This window comes from Eptatretus burgeri, chromosome 9 (assembly GCF_056783735.1).
Source record: "Eptatretus burgeri isolate ZD-2024b chromosome 9, Ebu_testis_v1, whole genome shotgun sequence".
NCBI lineage: Eukaryota > Metazoa > Chordata > Myxini > Myxiniformes > Myxinidae > Eptatretus > Eptatretus burgeri.
This window is the reverse complement of record NC_140969.1, coordinates 64970829-64990863: the sequence shown is the minus strand read 5'-3', so window position 1 is coordinate 64990863 and position 20035 is coordinate 64970829. Positions and strand designations below refer to the sequence as shown.

General features: G+C 41.8%; 2 protein-coding genes and 1 pseudogene across 11 annotated transcripts in view; 2 read left to right on the top strand and 1 right to left on the bottom strand.

The window, feature by feature from the left end:
* LOC147020235 (uncharacterized) overlaps positions 1-6145 on the bottom strand; it is a 28403-nt gene extending 22258 nt beyond the window's left edge. For 3 of the 6 annotated variants that reach the window (XR_015061725.1, XM_085895428.1, XM_085895429.1), the window contains exons 1-2: positions 5823-6145; positions 3745-3903 (exon numbers count right to left, since the gene is read on the bottom strand). Coding sequence is in view for 3 of the 6 variants with exons in the window: in XM_085895428.1 (XP_085751554.1) it covers positions 3745-3903; positions 5823-5881 (218 nt within the window). In the remaining 3 variants the exon portion in view is untranslated. The remainder of the gene's footprint in view (positions 1-3744; positions 3904-5822) is intronic. The other 3 variants (XR_015061723.1, XR_015061724.1, XM_085895427.1) reach the window with 3 other exon arrangements.
* The window catches only part of LOC147020234 (core-binding factor subunit beta-like), an 87987-nt gene that overhangs the window by 38627 nt on the left and 29325 nt on the right, over positions 1-20035 (top strand). Inside the window, exon 5 of one of the 5 annotated variants that reach the window (XM_085895426.1) lies at positions 13913-14029. The exons of the other annotated variants lie outside the window; for them this stretch is intronic. Coding sequence (XP_085751552.1) covers positions 13913-14014 — 102 coding nt within the window. The 3' untranslated portion in view covers positions 14015-14029. Of the gene's footprint in view, positions 1-13912; positions 14030-20035 lie in introns of those variants that run through there. 5 annotated transcript variants of the gene reach the window in all.
* On the top strand, positions 1828-3751 carry LOC147020236 (uncharacterized; annotated as a pseudogene).

Below are 20035 nucleotides of genomic sequence, written 5' to 3'. Positions count from 1 at the left end.
TAAAGTGCAGAAATGGTGTCCATCACACTCACAATGAGACTGAATGGATAGAATGCAATCTATGGCTTTAAAATTCACATCCAACGATAGTGTAATGATGTTGAAACATACTAAACATAAAAACATGCCGGGTTGAGGCTGTGCGTATTTTTTCTGGCAGTCTAAAATGTCGAGGTATACCAAATATAGCTGTCCCAACTCACACTTGTTGGTGTACCACCTCAATTATATCTACAAGTAATAAATCTGCTTGAAGACTTGTGTATGGATATTTGTGACCACATCCGATGGAGCAAGTTGTCTAAAAAGTGATTTGAAGGGATACAATGGACATTCCTGAAATAAATACAGTATATGACCCCATCCGATAAAAATTTGTCATCTCCGTCACATTTTTTTGATTGGGTGCCAGATGTGCACGAGCTTTGAATTATCTGCCGAGACCTGTACAAGTGTTGAACGCCCGCCATATTTAATCCGTGGTCTACTCATCTTTCCAACAAATCATTTGATTTTGTCTAATTTTGACAGCGAACATCATCACTGGATAAGTATACTATAAATTTGTCAACTCCAAACGTTCAATATCTTGCTTTTGAGAAAAAAAAATTGATTGTAAAGGGGTAATGAAGTTGTAAAACTGTTTGATCCTGGTCATATCACACATTATTGCTTTCTCCTATGATTGCTGGAGAGTGGGCACGCCTTTTTTCTGAAAACCATCATATCCGTCACGGTCATCGCCGTCACATTTGAGGACCGTTACGGAGACGACAAAGAATCGATGGAGTTCTTTTCGCATGAAATAATACCCAGCAACTGTTGTGGGGCACTAGAAAGTTGTGGGGCACTGTAAATTTGTGCTCAATATTAAACTTCATATGAGTTTTGCCATTGACATTGGAAGTTTGAACTATTTCTTATGCACTTTCAGTTTTTCAAGTAATTCTGCACCATTTTTGAGATCATATCGTATCAACAACATTAGCAATCAGAGTGCAGGAAGGCTTCTGCTAAAAAATATTTGGTACATTACTAGCAGGTGTCATCGCCTATGTGTTTGAAAGTAAGTGTATCTTTTACAACCAATGAAACCATTTGATGAGGGTCATTTGCAAAATTTACACCCGGTATGAACGTAAAACAATTTGAAAGTGTCTCACCTGGGGCTCACCTTAATGCGGTATCATTAGTTTTTTTTTTAGAATTTCTCGAAAATATGAACAAAATAACATCTGTCAGATTTCTGTAATTGAGAAGGATTCTAAACAGTGTAAGTGCATCGTTGAAGCATTACTTTATTTGTTTTGAGTACCAACGAATGTTTGACGGAATTGACAGTGTGACGGAGATGACGCGGTTGTTACACATAACCTCGGGAAAAATAAGCTTCATAATGTGTTACAAAACGAGCAGCTGATGTTACATGACTAGTTATAGTATTCGGATATGTGTTCTCATTATAATAGAACATGAAACAATTCTCAACTTTCTCATTTTTTCCTCAGACAAAAAAACCACCTAACAAAGTGGCATTACCATGAAATGACCCGACCACAGATTTGTTCATCGCAAATCTGAAACTCCGCTAAAATTCACTTTTTTGAGGAAATTTCTAACTTTCCGATGACAGTTGTTTTGTACATTGAAGTCCATTTACAGCACCCTAAGTGAGTTCTGGAACTGTTTACCACTTTACCCCATCACCCAATCACCCCATCAACCCATCTTCCCCCCCACCCCCATGAGGCAGACACCAGAATATTTGCGCATGCAGCCAGCTGTCAGGATAGTAGTATATTCGTCATTCATGTTACTGATACTGACATCATATTACTTGCAATGTATCATTTACCATGGCTCCAAAATGTCAAGGAGTTGTTGGGTGTAAAAGAACAACCTTTTTCTACCAATTCATGACTTGGTGAGTAAGTTATCAGAGGCAGTGGACAAGGACCCCTTAGAACTTACTGCCACATTACTTGTTTCCTATGTTGTATCAGGATGTGATTCTGTCAGCTACCCTTTCGGACGAGGGAAGAAGAGAGCGGCCAACGTGGCACTACAACGTGTTGGAACAATGCCACAACTGACTGATTTCTTGCATACAGATTCTTGTGTGGACATCAGTGTTCAATGAAGCTCGAGATTACTTTTGTCAGTTGTACGGTAGACCTGGCTATTCATCTCTCGATCGGTTGCATGCCCATTTATTTGCTTCCAGCAAACGAGATCTTCGTTCTCTGCCTCCTACTGAGGATGCATTTCACTATCATGTTCTCAGAAGTCTTTGTCAAATCAATCTGTACAAGCAAGCAAATCTATGCAACCCAACCATTCTACAACTGGTGGAATACGGCAGACATTTTGATAATACTGGCAGATTAATTCTTGTCATGAAGCACAAGGATAGTAAACCAGACTCAGCCAAACTTGCTTTCTGTAAGTGCAAGAAAGCCTGTTTAAAGAACTGCCCATATGCTAAGGCTGGACCAGCATGTATCATTGCATGCAGCTGTAATGGTGACCGAGCCAAATGTGGTCGGCTGGCTGAGGACAGTGAAGACGAGGACTAGACAACAGTAACTTGTAGCTGGCGGCACCACTTAGGTAATTAATTCTAATAGACGTTGTGAATTGTGAATAAAAGTGAATTGCCTTTTCAAACGTGGCAAAAGTTAACTGTCATTTCTTTCATGCTTTAAGGCGGCACGACTCTTTGTATCTTTGACAAACTAGTAGTTGTCAGATAACCGTTTGGCTACTGACGGTACATTTGAAAGCAAACGTTATTGTAGTGACATGTGTAGAAGAGCCCTGGCAAGGCAGCTTATGCTGTTTCTGAGCTTACAATCCATTTAGGGCATGTTACCCCCGATATCACGAGTTGTCCAAGTAGCATCGACTTATAGGGAGTTGATCGGCAGAATGTAACATCCTAGAATAGTTTTCATCATTTTTGTCTCTCACATATGACACTGCAGTGCCTTGTGACATTTTTCAGTCTTTTCTCATCTTTATACATGTATAGCAAATTGACCATTTAAATCATTTTTGCAATAAATGATAAAATTCAAATGGACATTATCAGTACTGTACTTTTACATAACATACATAACAAAAGTAATGAAAATCCACTTATTTTTTTAGTGATTTTCAGATTTGTGACAATCAATTTGCTGGTAATGGTGCACTTTATTGTGATCCATTTGAAATGTTTCTTCTCCAAAAATATCAGAGGGGTCTAAGGAGTTGATTCAAGTGGTATTTTAAGATAAAATCGTATAGGAAGGGGGTCTATACAGTATTTCTTTGATAAAAGTGCCAGATTTTTGGCGTGACCTGATTTTTCTGACCTTTTAACCTCTGGTGACCTTGGTCACCCAATTGAAATCTGCTTGACACTAACCTGTAGCATTCATCTACACAAAGATAATGAGTGGTAATTTGTTGTCATGGGGTGTTCCATTGTGAAGGAATGGTCAATTTAGTTTCCCTTACCCCCAAAATGTTTTTTTCAGTCATGGCCTTTTATAAAAAAAAAGAAACCTGCCCACAGAAGTTGCGCAATGGAGTTGAGGTGTCCAATAACACTTTTCAGGTGGCCAACACACCCACTGATATGGTCCAAGTGTCAAAAATTGTATAGCAGGGGTGTCACATCAAAAGTGTATTTCTCAGCCTCAGTCTTGGCTCGCAGACTACCAATACGTTTCGGGGGGGGGGTGCTTCATGGTGCGGTACCCGACAGTAGTTGCGTTGTCTTTGGCCCCAGCTGCATGTGTGGAGACTGTGTTCTGAAGGAGGAGCTTGAGTGGAGAAGGGCGAGTCCGGAGTGCGAGGGTGGAGTAGTGGGCGGGACCAGGCAGGTGGGTGCAGTCGACGTCGAGGCGTGGGCGGAGACTAAAAGCAGGAGGTGGGAACAGGAACACACCGCGTGAAAACACACACACAGAGGAACTTCTCCGTATTTTATAGGGCACGAAGCTTGGGGGGGAGGGGGCCATGCCAAATTCAATGTCATCGCCCGAATCAGGTGCTCCGATTGGCCCCAACCCCTCACGTGGCCTGCCAGCTTGGGCCGGAAACCGCCTCACTTCATTTCAGGCAAGGCCATCTCAAACAGCGGCAATATTGCGCTCTGAACCCACGAGATGACATGAATCGCCCACACCGAAATTGGCACGCGAATCATCCCACAAAACTCCCCGGGCGACCGGTCGAGGGTCCCGCACGCCCGCTCGGGCGTTCGACCAGCGTCGATCAACACACTCGTTCCGCGTGTGCCAATGTGGCCCGCACTATACATTCGCTGGCTCGATCGCAGCCTCGCTGGCCGCAGAGACGAGAAGACGTTCACCATCCGTGGGGAATCCACCGCTGCCAGCGAGGACCGAGGGTATATCACCATGGATAAATCCATGCACGTTTTACGAGCGGCGTACGTGTCTGCTTTCGAGCACATTCCATACAGTGCGCGCAGTTCCGCCATTACGCACCTGGCCAGTGCTCGCGTTCACACGATTCCGCTAGTGTGTGTGTGGGGCGAACACCAATATGTGTCAGGTATTGCGGTTAAAAAAAGAACAAGCCGCTTCTACCCACACACTCGTATCTTGCCCAACATGGCGTGGAGTCGGCTTTATCAGCCTCTGTGCGCATCTCGTGCAGCGTGGGCGTCGTGCTGGCCGTGTTTCCCGTGCGGTGAAAAACACCATTCGTGCAACCTCTTAAGAGGTATTTACTTGCATGCCTTTCTAATGCAATCGGCAATTCCCCCCAGACCATCGGAAGCTCGAGTCAATAGTCCAGCACCAACTAGCACATCACACGACTCGACGCTGCAGTTTCCTCACCATGGTGCCGCACGCGCTTGCCTCTACGAGGCCGCACCTTACAGCGAAGGTGCACATGGCTGATTTACCTCAGGAATAATCAGAAAAGAAGAAGAATGGGGATGAAATGAAGGAAAAAAATGATTGAAGCAACCGTAGCTATTAGATAATCGCAACGCACTCCCTTGTCGTCCCGCGAAACAAAAGGAAGGGGACTATCTACACGTATAATAATGGAATGACTGTCTTGGGATACCGATCTGTTGTATGAATGCAGTTCCAAGAACCGCAATATGTATGTATGTATGTATGTATGTATGTATGTATGTATGTATGTATGTATGTATATATATATATATATATATATATATATATATATATATATATATATATATATATATATTTAAGCACCAATCTGTGTGCTCTGCAATTTTTCTTTGAGGTGTGTTTTATCCCAGCAGTTCATGCCAGTTGCCTGGTACGAATCTGGCGGGTCATTTCAATGGGACTAATGCCCAACTGTTTCAATGGCCCTATGCCAGATAACGGGCCTTCTCATTCTGATATCGTACCAGTGGGGCCGTCAAATCAGCCAGGCACTACTCTAATTGGTATAACACACCTCAACTCTAATTAACGGCCGACCAGAGCCGGAGATGTGTGGCACAGTTGGGATATGTGGCATTAATTGTCACAGCCAATTAACCATTAATGGGCTATCTTAATTACCAAAGGAATGATAATGACAATCCAAATCCCCCCCCCCCCCCAGGACCAAGTCTAATTAATTATAGTGATAGCTCATGGGGGAGGGAATACATGAAGTAAGCAATAACAATTATAATGCAATATGCCCTTTACCCACCACTGAACATATGTGCCCATGAAACCAACGAATGATCAGAAGATTCCTTCATTATCCAACTTAAAGACCTTCAATCGTACAACAGGAGATCGACAACAGATAGAGGCAGACAAGACAAATACCCCAGCTGTGCCTGGCAGAACACAGCAAGAATCAGTGCAGGGTGGTAGCCCAGGTGCATCCTTTGTATAGGTGTCTGGCTTGGGAGGAGGAGAGAGATGTGGTTGGCTGGGTGGAGGCATGGCTTTCACGCGGTAGCTCTGTCGACTTCATGCAGCCTTTCAAATGGTGGTTCTAAGGCACCTCCTCCACTTCCGCTCGGCACACCCACCTTTATAACCCAGACACCAAAAATAACATTTAAGACAAATTACAAAGGTGAGAACATAAAATAAAGAATCGCAGGGTTGGCAGCTTTTTTTTTTTTACACATACACTGGGGAGGATGGACATTGTTCCTCTAGACATATACTGTAGGCGACACTTATCTGATATCACGACAAATTACCTAATACTTATTCTGTTACATTTACAATGGAGATAGCTGAACTATACTAAATATGTTACCCATTCATACTCATTTCGACAATAATATTCACAGTGCTTTCAGAAAGTATTCACACCCATTGACTTTTTCAAATTTTGTTGTGTTACAGCCTGAATTTAAAATGGATGAAATTTAATTTTCTTGTTACCGTTCTACGCGAAATACCCCATAATGACAAAGTGAATACATGTTTTTAGAAATTTTTACAAGTCAATTAAAAATGAAAAGCTGAAATGTCTTGATTCTGAGATTTTTTCCTGGTGTATCGGCTTCGATGTCCATCGGCACACAAAATGACCGTACTTCCCCATTGTCTTGGGTCACTCACCTGCATTTTTTTGTTGATTTTTTTTTTCATATATTTATATTTTCATTTATGGATGTTGTCCAACGATTCTGTGATTATTTTTTCCCATTGTATTGGCTTCGATGTCCTTTGGCACACAAAATTTCACCTTTCTACGTCAACCGGAAGGTACCGATCTTTAAAATCTGTCAGTGAGTGAGTCAGTCATGCCTGGTGTTGGCTTGATGGTTCGGGTGGTGGGCTAAGGATCCTAGGGATCCTGAGTTCAAATCCTGCTTGGCTGTTGAATTAATACCAGGTGGGGTTGAGTCTGCCTGTCATCTTTCTGAGGTTGGCAAAATGAGTGCCAGCTTGCTGGTATCCTGTATCAGAGTGGTAACCCGTCCAGTATTGTGTCCAATAGCCAAGGAGACTGCTGAGGCAGCACCAATGCTCTGCACAGAGTACGGTCCCAATGGATGGATGGTGAGTCATTCAATTAGTAAGTGGTTTGAAAGATATATATATATATATATATATATATATATATATATATATATATATATATATATATATATATATATATATATATATATATATATATATATATATATATATATATATATATATATATGAGCCTGGTGTTGGCGCAGTGGTTAGGGCAGCGGCTTGGGATCCAAAAGGTCCTGAGTTCAAGCCCCGTTGAGCCACTGAATTAATACACCAGGGGGTTGACTCAGCCTGTCATCCTTCCGAGGTCGGCGAAATGAGTACCAGTATACTGGGCCGGTGTATACCCCGGTTAAAATAGGTGTACCATATCCCTGTGTCGTAAGAGGCGACCAGGGTTGCGTCAGGAAGGGCATCCGGCGTAAAACATGTGCCAAATCACTATGCGGATCATACGGATGATCCGCTGTGGCGACCCCGAACGGGAGCAGCCAAAAGAAGAAGAAATATATATATATATATATATATATATATATATATATATATATATATATATATATATATATATATATATATATTAGTGGGGTATGCTTACACATTGTGGAAGCACATGATCTGTGTTACCCCATTGTCTCAGGTTGCTCACCTGCAGTTGATTTTTCATTTATTTATATTGTTGTAAAATTCCCGCCCGTTGGCGTGCGAACGACCGCATCTAACCAATAGCGGTCGCTTCGCCCACGGAATGGACAATCCAGTCGTGACTTTCTGGAACAATGCCAGAAACCAGTCACGGGTGGGTTTTTAATCCCACCACAACCTTGTCCGCACTCTACCCGCGCTACAGGGTCCGATCGCCAAATCTTCGATTTACCTAATTATTCGCGCAGGTAGGTTACCGAGAGATTGTACCTCAATGGGACCGCTTGGAAACGAGCCGCTTAAGCAGCTCGCTTCCTTTTGGGATAACCGAGCGGGGTATTATCGCGCAGTCCCGTTGGACCCGATCACTTTACCGGCTATTTAAAAACCAACTATATTCCGAGTGCAAGATGGGGCAGTTCAATGAGGGAATGGACGCAACGAACAGGTTTACATTCACACAAGGACATTTATTATAATAAAGCACGTATGCAATTAAACAAGGCAAAACACGTATGCAATTATACAAGCAACAAAAGCACGACAAAAGAACTACAACCGTCTACTTATTATGCACAGTCACTTACACTTAACAGCAGTTCCTACTTATTAGACGGGCCCACGGACACACGTACGCACACACACACCCAAGAAATGGTGGCAGAGGCCTTTAATAACGAGCTCCAGCTCGGAGGACAGGTGAGCTGAAACCCAGAGCCTATCTCGAACCTCTCCACCTCGTGTGGTCTTCAAGTTGTTCGGACCCGGGCTCCAGCAAGAGCGAGCTGGATCCAATCGCCGAGCCGCGATCCTTCCCGAGCTCCCACGAATCCTCCCGCGCTTCTCAACACGTGCTGGTGAGACGAGGCGCCGATCCTTCCTGTCGATGCGTCGCTTCCCCGAGGAACCACCTCCCGCACTTCTCAACACGTGTTGGTGAGACAAGGTGCCGAACCTTCCCGTCGATGTGTTGCTTCCCCGAGGAACCAACCTCCACGAAGAGGTCGATGAGTCGCACCAAGCTGGGAACCAAAATGGAGAACAAAGAGCTCCACGAACCAAGAAGAAGAAGAAGCCACCACTCGCAGCTCGAGCCGAGCGACTGGCTTAACTTTCTTCCTAATAGGGCAGCTTGAAGCAAAAAGCTCTCCTGAGCCAAGCAGAAGCCAAAGCTCACGGAACCAACGAAGCAAAAAGCCTCCAAAAAGCCTCCTCCCAAGCCAGGCCTCAGCCAAAGCTCACTCAGCCAGCCGAAGCAAAAAGCTTCCGAAGGCCTCAACCCTAACGCAAGCCAAGCAGGACCCGACGGTCTGCTGAACGACTCCCCTCAACTCCCTTCTCCAACTCTGCCCAACACGAACAAAGAAAAGATCTCTTCCTTATCCTCTTCCGCCCTCCCCCCGTTCCCGGCGTGACTCATGCCCTCGTGCTTCATCCCCCGCTCAGCCACGGGTGGGAGGCAGTTGTTGACATCATGAGTCATGGGACGGCAGGGTTCTTCTTGCTCTTCACAGAAGAGGTGGAGGGATGTCTCCATTGTTCGTTCCCTAACTATTAAATCGATCCGCAGCGCATCTATTCAATTTCTGAACATTTAAACAATGGAAGGTGAGCTATCTAGGGAACAAGCACTTATCGACATAGCTGACTAAAGGAAACTGTATGTTGTGTGCAATCGAATTCCCAAATTCGTAACAATATTTTCATTTACGGATGCTTTCTGACGGTTCTGTGATTTTTTTCTTGGTGCATTGGCTTTGATGTCATTCAGCACACAAAATTACCGTGCTTGCCCATCGTCTCGAGTCATTCACCTGCATTTTTTTCATTTATATTTATTTTTTCATTTATGGATGTTGTTCGACAATTCTTTGATTTTCTTCTGGTGTCCAGGCTTCGATGTTCATCGGCACACAAAATTTCAGCTTTCTCCGTCACCCGGAAGGTACCGATCTTTAATATCAGTCAGTCAGTGGTTAGAAAGAGCTTTATATTGTTACGGTTGTGGGGGTAGATGGAGGAATTTCATCGGAAAATTAGGAGTGAATAGTGTTGTTTGGTTCCTGAACGTTTAGGAGACTTCTCGACATAATTAAGTCGAGAAACTATGAGTTTAAGTGTTATGTGTCACCACATGGGGGTTGGTGCGGTGTTAATTAGATAGGGATTAAGGATAATTTTCCCCAGTATGTGATTGCCCACTGTGACCTATTCCTACGTTTTTGCATTTACAAGTCAGCCATTTAGATAGTGTTTTTATACCAACAACAACGCGAACAAGCAAGTAAGGCGAGCTGAGCAGGCAGAAGCCTCGCCTTCCCGGGTTTCATGCGAGCAAGCCACGCCCTGGAGGTAGACAGTTGTTCAGTGTGACATCAAGGAGAGAAGCGAGGAGGTTGGTCGCTTTGTTGGTTCAGTTCGGTGTAAGGGACGCATGCGTTCGAGAGAGAATGTGGCGAGGATAGAGGATCTCACTTTACTCTCCTCTTGGCACGATGAAATGGCTTTCCTTTGACGCATGAAGACGGCACGATTCTCATGTTCGTGCTGAGGTGAATTGGCTCGTGTGGTGGAGCAAGATGCTGGCCATTGACTCTTGGTTGAGTCGTATGAGACGTACCTTGAAGCCTCGTGTATATCACTGAAGGGACAGCGCCATTCTGCATGCCACGTATCGGCAAGCGTGATCGACGAAGAAATTGTACAGTGGTCTCTGTGCCCTGGTGTTGAATATCGTCTCACAAATCACCTGGCGTACATTTTTCCCGCTGCAAGAGAGCGGCTTGGCACCATTTTGGGCGCGTCTACATGTGCAGGTCGAAGCACCTTGATTGCAAGTTCGATAAGGACCATCTCTGGACAAAGCTAAGGGCCAGAATAAAGGATTTTCTTTTATTTCATTTCCCCTTGTCTGTGTGTCGAGGAACCTCGACTTGAGGCATAGTTTACCTCATGTATTATTACATTCTGCATTATTGTCCCTTGTAAAAGTTTGTCTATTTTCATTAAATCCCACGTTTATTTTAAGTTGAAGTGTCCGTGTATTTGTCGTGGGGTTCGAGTATAAACTCCTTGTGCTGTGCTTCCATGTGCCTCTGTCGCTCCGCCAGTGCCACGCCATACCCCTCCCACATGTGTTATAATCTCCAAGGATAAAGGTGTCCACCTCCGAAGGAAAACCACTCAGCTATCCAGGCTGGCAGTGTTAACCGCCCGTCCACCACAAATTGGGTCGGGGGCTTAACCTTAACCACCAGACCCGCAACTATATGCATATGCATATGGATGTATGTGTATGTATATATATATATATATATATATATATATATATATATATATATATATAAAATATATATATATATAAAATATATATATATATATATAAAATATATATATATATAAAATATATATATATATAAAATATATATATATAAAATATATATATATATATATATATATATATATATATATAAAATATATATATATATATATATAAAATATATATATATATATATATATATATATATATATATATATATAAAATATATATATATATATAAAATATATATATATATATATATATATATATATATATATATATATATATATATATATATATATATATATATATATATATAAAATATATATATATAAATAAAATATATATATATATAATATGTATATATATATATATATATATATATATATATGATATTTATATATATATATATGATATATATATATATATATATAAAATATATATATATATATAAAATATCTATATATATATATAAAATATATATATATATATAAAATATATATATAAAATATATATATATATATATATAAAATATATATATATATATATATATATATATATATATATATATATATAAAATATATATATATATATATATATATATATATATATATATATATATATATATATATATATATATATATATATATATATATATATATATATATATATATATATATATATATATATATATATATATATATATATATATATATATATATATATATATATATATATATATATATATATATATATATATATATATATATCAGACAACCAGGCATAGTGGCGTGCGCCTGTAATCCGGCTACTCGGAGGCTTGGGTTGGAGGATCGCTTGAGGACGGGAGCTCTGCACTGGGCCGTGCTATGAGAGGATGTAGAGCAGCCTGGAATCATGGCGAAACCCAATCCTTATCCCTGTGTCGTAAGAGATGACCAGGGTTGCGTCAGGAAGGGCATCCGGCGTAAAACCTATGCCAAATCAGTATGCGGATGATCTGCTGTGGCGACCCCTAACGGGAGCAGCCGAAAGACGAACAACATCAATATATATATATATATATATATATATATATATATATATATATATATATATATCAGACAACAATGACAAGCAAGCAGGAGATTGATTCCACAATTGCTATCATTAAAAAGTAAAGAGGGAAAATTATTTTGAATTCCCCTTATTTTAAAAAAAAAAGATTTTTTTTTTCTAATTCAAACTAATTGATAGTAAACTTAGAGCTAGCAGACACACTTTTGAGCATAGCCTGGGTTTGATTCACAACTTGACTAGAAACTTTCAAGCTCTTGCTTTGCAGCATGGACATTTTATCAACGAGTCCTTCAGAGTGGACCTTGAGTCAGTTATCAGCTCGAATTTGAGTGCGGACATTAAAGATCCTACGACATCCTTCGAAAGAGCAGGCCATTGTGTCCTTGTAGTCTTACCGAATTCCAAATTATTGCTCCAACCTATGCTTGGTATTGAATCAACAACACCCCTGCAACCCCAGAAATGGTGCAAGCAGCAGCCTCGTGCTGCTCTTCCCTTATTGAAAGGGTGTTCTTGAGTTAATATTTTAGCGATTTCATACTTTAGTTGAGTTAATATTTATTGACTGCTAGAGCCTTTAAGCAGAGGACAAAGGTAGCTGGAACATCGCTGCATACATTGTGTAGGTCAAAAATGGGTCCGGCCATAACTCGTGCTCGGCTTTAAAGAGGGTCAGAGGCTAATCCGTCTCGGCGGCACAGCAGATGGGCCACGATGTGCCCGCTTTGGTGCCAGGAACATGATAAACTAGAGACCACGTGCAAATCTCTGTCTCTGTCTCTGTCTCTGTCTCTGTCTCTGTCTCTGTCTCTGTCTCTGTCTCTGTCTCTGTCTCTGTCTCTCTCCCCTGCTGCTGCTGCTGAATGTCATCACAAGGCATGCAGAAAAATAGCGCAAAACAATATTTTACAGATTAAAGGCAGCACAACACTCATTCAAAACACAAACCAAAATGAGGTGGTATTACATCACACTTTCAAACAGCAATGGAAGTCTGAAGGAGGAAGCAACTCTAAGGCTCAAGGAGGAGCTTGTACATACATCTAATGCAGCACAATAACATCAGCATCCTTTTCGTTGAACTACAAGGACATCAGTTAAGAATAGACAAATCAACCTGTTAGATGGGTTTCTGAATTTGGGATTTACAGAATCATAACCTCTTGACTCAGGATACACCAAACATGAATCCAGTATCCTCATCATCGAAGCACCACTTAGCTCGTGATTCTGGGATCTTTTACGAAACACATGCCGATCAGGCCACTCCATTCATAACCAAACCTAAATCCATTTTTTGGAAATTCACAATTATATTAGTGCAAGTGCTAAATTTAAACATCAACTGTTAAATTTTATTTTCTCCCACATTTCTCTCAATTCTAATTTCCATTCAATTATTACACTTGTTTTTTATTAGCCCCATGCGTGTTTTAATACAAACGAGCATTCTTTCTTTCATTCCCTTTCCATCCGAACTCCCTTCCTGCAAAACCCAAAATGCAATTATTCTCCCGGCATATCACAACATTTCATGGATCAAGTCATTAATCTATGATTGACACAAACAGCCCATTTCATTCAAAAGCATAATGGTGTCTCATATTACAAATGATTAAATGGCAATTATGGTGCCACTGCCACATGGTATCAACAATGCCATTCTTCTTGCCTCAGCAGGTCTTAATAAGCACTATCAGAGAGCAGACTGGGGCTTCGTTATCAAACACACAGGATTGTTAGACCTTCAGAGCTGTTGTTCCTCCTAACCGATACCATATGATTTATGAACCTCAATTGTTAATTTTCAACGTACGAGTTATAGCAGCCATTCCTCTGCCAACGTGCTTGACTATTCCAAAGCTCACATCTAACTTGCTTGTCCATTCCTACGCAACCTCTATCCCAGATCGTGCCAAACCCAGTGTGGACTCTATCAAGTTGGATGAAATTACATACTGCTCTTGGACTACATACTTCATGCCGTTGTGACCTGGGTATTTATGCATAAGCTTGCATGCAAATCTTTCCCTCTTATCAACACAAAGTTCTACAAATACTTGGTTGTCCTCTTCAAGCTGTTAACAGTGAGCAGATGTACAGGCCTCATAGGAGACCATCGGAAATGCACCAACTATACATTAATTATGGCTACTTAAGACCTGACCATTAGCGCATTTGACGCAAACACATCATGGTGAGTATGCAAGAGAAGTCATTCGGTTCATGACCTTTGATAAAGGTCATCAGAAAAGGTTACCAAAGTGTGTCTGAGGGTATGTGTCACGGCTGGGAGTATATGACCAACTTCCATTTTTAAAAATTTTTTTTTTAAATATTCATCTAAGGCTCATCAGAGAAGAGTTGTACATATAGAGGGTATTAGGAGGTATTAGTGCACTTTTATATGAATTACGAATACATTTGCCAAACAATGAACAAGTTCACAAAGTGTACAGAATATGAACCAGGAATCTCAGCATCACAAAGGAGGTGCACAGATGGGAATGCCATCCAGGCCACCAAATCTTTTCTTCTTTATCGGACTCTGATCATTTTCTGAGTTGAATTTTCCTCATTTTTCTTTTCATTAGCACAAGTAGCGAACACAAGGAAACACAAACACAAGGAAATCAGACACAGGTGGAGGCCATTCAGCCCATCATGCCTGCGCCACACCAACACCACACCAATTTGTCAACACCAGATCAAAATAAGAAATGCAAAATGTTTTTTTTTTAATTAAGTGGGTTTTTTTGTAGTTTTTGTATATTTTTTAAATATTTGTTGTTATGATTATTATTTACAGGGGAGGGGGCATGTGCAAAAAACACGTCAACCACTTTATATCCCTTGACGAGACCCCTACCAACAGCACTCCGTACGCATGCACACAATCACCCATCAATTCTTCCGGCAGTGCTCAAACTACCTAAGAGTCCTGCCAACATCCCTATACCCCTCTATCTCCATAACTTCCAGGTACCGATCTAATTCCAATTTAAACTTGTCTCCTGTTTCTGTAGATAATTGATGTGAAAAGGTGAAAGTGAAATTTAGCTCTGTATCTATGGACTTCGTAGTTACATTTCCATCTGTGGGCTCTCCAAGGGATCTCAGATTGTGCCGATGGGGCTGGAGGGGGTGGATAGCACGTCAGTGGAGTTGTGTTACGGGGAAAGGAGTCAAGATTCCAATGAATGTCTTTATCCTTTCACCTCCACCTGCCCAATGCTGAAGGCAGTGCTGCAAGCATGAGAAGTTTCCATTAGGATGTCGATACTAACCATGTAAGTGGAGAGGCAATCTGCTTTAGTGCATTTTATTATGTTACTGGGACTATCTCTGCCCGTCGATCTCTATGCTCTCTACCCCCATCGCGTCCTCTCCCTCTCTTCACACACCAAATCGATAGCATGCTTCCTCTCTAGACATCTTGGCAGCAAGAGGCCCATGAATTAGTGATAGCAGTAGATCATTACATTATGTCACTCACACGAAACTCTACGACACTTCAGGAATTATTTATTTACTTTCTTGATATCAACGTCCACAGCGCATTGATGTCATACAATATCCCTTACTGTTAGTCTCCATTGGTTTCGAGGAATCTTCATGAACAGCGGGTGCTATGGGTCAGAAAATGAATGAATGCAAAATTTTCATTTTTATCTTTTTGTATTTCAGCATTCAGACATGTCCGTCAACCATGTGATGTCTCATGAATCAGGGCAAGAAGAGGACTTTTTTGTGAGGTCACAGAACAATATCAGGATAACCGAGCAGTTCAATGCACTCCAAAATTGTAAGAATTAAATAATAAGGTCAATCCAAAATTGTAATAATTTTCCTGGACATCTTCACAATCTGTTTGTGATTACAAGTAAACTGGCTTGCCCAAACGTTTGACAAGTACTCTGATAATAAATCACTGTGACCTGAAAGAGTACATGGAAGCCTTTACTCGCCACGTTTATAAAGCGTTTCAAAATCCAATCCGATGTCTCGTGGAATTCATGTTAGACAGGAACACTTTGGAGCTAAAATGGCTCAATCCCATTTTCTTAAATTAATGACAAAGCCAATCATCGTCACAGTGCATGAATTCTTGTACATGTTTATGACACAAGAAGATATGAACTTTGACCTCTTGATCAACTTTTATATGCATCAAAGTCGTTTGTGACGTGAACGCCCGAATGACAAAAACTGACTCGGTACACAAAGGGTCGTCTCATGTCACAAGACATGTCATGCCATTTCCATGTGAGATTATCACACACAGGTGTAAGTTGTAAAGAAGGCCGACGATGTACTCTACACCGATATTCGGAAACAATTAAAAAGTTATATATTAACCCGTGCAATCGATATTTGTGAGGACAAAGTCATGTGCTATCTATCAATCCTACTTTAAGGGTCTAGTCAAATGTGGAGTGATGGTGTCACCTTGGAAGAGTTTAATAAACGAACATTCCAGAAGAGATCGTGGGACGACATCGATGAATGTTTCCAGCAATCACCAGAAAGCTATCGCGTGCAGCCTGTGGCTGCTCCGCTGCATCATTTTCTGGGGGCACAGCTGTGCTGCTGATGTAGTGCCCCTATTACAGTACGAGGGTACTCATTTCGCCGACCTCAGCAGGATGACACGCTGAGTCGACCCCACCTGGTGTTAATTCAATGACTGCTAGAGTCTCAAACTCAAGACCCTAAGATCTTAAGTCAGCCATACTAACCGTTAAGCCAACGCCAGGCAACGTGTGGGATGAAGTGGTCGAGACTTTCAAAAAAATTAAACAAGAGAGGATGTTGAGGGGAAACAAATGAAAGATGGAAAGGTTGCTAAATCGATTTACCTTTTAAATAATGTACAATTAAAACTCTTATCTCTGCCATTTCTAGTCGTCTATGACGTCATCACATGTGGTGACAGCTCACAATGGCACACGGTGAATAATATTTCAACAACTTGTTGAAAAGCCTGGTGTTGGCTTAACGGCTAAGGTGGCTGGCTTGAGACCTTACGGTCTTGAATTCGAGCCCCTTTTGTGCCGTTGAAATAACACCAGGTGGGTTGACTCAGTCTGTCATCCTTCTGAGGTCATCAAAATGAGTGCCAGCTTACTGGCAACAGGGACAGCCGTGCTTCCAGAAATGATGTAACAGGCAGCCACAAGCTGCATACAAAACAACAACTATGTTGAGGCATCACTGTTGGACAGGATGGTGCAAAGGTAGCACACTTACCTGCAAAATGTATTGTCTGGTTTTAGCTTCTCGGGCCGAGTATGAACTGTTGGGATTGTTGTTGCGCAGGCAGTGGGTCACATCAAAAAGTGCACCGTCCCTTGGAAGGATTATTAAGATGGGTGTCCCATCTGCTCGCAAGAGTTGGTGGAGGTTAAAAATCCTTCGGTGTCTTTAAATACAGAGTAGGTGAGTTATTTCCACAACACTGAACAAATTACAAATTCCTGCCACCACCTTTCGAATGTCAGGCCTTGCCATCCGGTTCCTGAATGGCTTGTGCCAAAAAGCTTCACGGTTGGCCCCACAAGGTGGTAATAATTGAAGGGGTGAGATAGCTCTTTGGCTTCATTTCTCCTCAGTATGACAGATGGTTGCAGTAAAAAAAATCAAGATTACTATATAATACATCTTGCTCACAATATAGTTCAAATTATATTACTCGATGTGATGGAAAAATAGATCAAATGAAATAATAAAATTCAGTTTTGATGTTTCAAAGTCAGAGTTGATGCTATCGTATTTACACTGTTGCCCTGTAAAAGATTCCTTATGTTGGCTTATCATGAAGAGACCACATAACAGGCTGTGGAACGTAATCACAAGGCAGTAAGGAACAGCATTGGTGCTACAGTGGCCTTTGCTCCTCGTCAAGCGACCACAAGAGAGAACCCCCTATGAGTGGAGGGAACCGGTGATGAGTCAAACTAAAGTTATGCTTTTAGTCTTTCCAGATTTAATTACTCGCAACACAATTTGTGGTGCTGGTTAACGTACACCCTTGAAATGTACATGGACAGCGAAATGTACCAATTGGTGGAAACATTTGCTCATGCTGCACTTTTAAAATACAAGTTTGATGTAGCGACCTGCAATTGACATTGAGAACGCACGCGCTACCCAAGATGTATTCGTTTTATACCAAATACAACTTGCATGAGTGGTATTTGTTCTCAGCTAACAGTTGCTCAAGCTGGGCTGCGCAGTCTCCAGGAAAGGAAAATACACGACATGGCTAAAAGTATGTGGAGGAGAGGAGATTGGGATCATACTCTGTGTAGAGCGTTGGTGCTGCCGAAGCAGTCTCCTTCGCTATTGGGCACAATCCTGGACGGGTCGCCACTCAGACACAGGATACCAGCAAGCTGGTACTCATTTTGCTGACCTCAGAAGGATGACAGGCCAAGTTAACCCCACCTGGTATTAATTCAACAGGAGAGTGGGATTTGAACTCAGGACCCTAGGATCCCAAGCCCACCACCCATTAAGCCAACACCAGGCATATATGTATATATATATATATATATATATATATATATATATATATATATATATATATATATATATATATATATATATATATATATATATATATATTATTACGAATTAGCCGGTTCGGATGGCCACGCACACCGCTTAAGGTCCGACTGTAGTCGCACGTCTGCCGAAACCTGGAATTCAGTCGTAGCTTCCGGACAACTCCAGAAACCTGCTACGGATGCCTTAACGCACCATAAACTGTCAATATTCTGTTCACGCGGTACAGGGTTAATCGCCGAATCTCGATATACCTAATTATCCACACAGACAGAAGTACCGAGAATTTATACCTTGACGGAACTCGTACGGAAATGAGCCTCTAAAGCGCGCTCGTTCTGTGTGCGATGCCGAGGAGTTTTAATCGCCAAGTTCTGTCGGACCAATTGACCACTTTAATTGGCTTTAATAGCCGGCTAATTTCCCGAACGTGCCGTGGAAGTCAATGGGAGGAAATGACGCAACAAGCAGATTGACATTCAAACAATGGGGACATTTATTTTCAACCGAGAGCGATGAATCTCCGCTGATCTCTCCTCCAGAGGTGCAATGAATATCTCCGAATCAGCCTCGAACTCATTCGAGCTCCTCCCTTATATTGGCCCGAGGCGAGCCGCTCTTTGATCTCTCAACCCGAGGCCGGGCTCTGCCCACTTTTCACCTCCGACCTCTCACCCCTGGTAAGCCTGGCGGGAAACCCCAAGTCTGACGTCACCCCTGGCTTTCGGGGAAGTCGCTCTGTGGTCCAGTTATACAAATTAGGTCGAACCATGACCGTTCACGTCACGTTTCGTGTGGCCTTTGCTGTTCAACGGGGAGGATCTCGGTTGAGGCAAAGGTGGCGCTGCTTGTTGAGGAGAAGAGATGACGGTTGGTGTTTGTTTGTTTTAAAATAAAAGATGGAAAAGAATAATGGCTATCTCAAAGATTCGCAGCCTGGTACACGAATAATACCCTTTACACATCGGTGAGGATTCTGACCTGAAACACTTACTTATCGAAATAACTGATCTTCGGGGAACCTGAATGGTGTTTTGTGAATTTCCAAAACTGCAACAATATGTATATATGTATGTATGTATGTATATATGTATATATATATATATACACACATACTGTTGTGGGCCGGGGGTCGGTGACGAGAACCACCACTAGGTGGGGAAAGCTTGCGTCGTCTCCCACCAAACTCCCCGGAATTGTAGGCCGTCGCTCGGATAACTCTGCGAGCCGGCGGGTCATTGGCGACCACGGTTGGTTAAACATCTCAACCGCGTAGCATAGGGTCTATTTGTCTATAACCAAGTTTGCTAATTAAATACACGATTTCGACGACTGGGGAAACCATGCCCTCGGCACGTCTTGCTCGAACCGGGTCACTCTACCGACTGCGGTAGAGTTCCAACTACCAACGACCAACTCCAGTTCGGGTGCAGCCGAGCAGAAACTGCCAAAGCCGTGCTGGCTG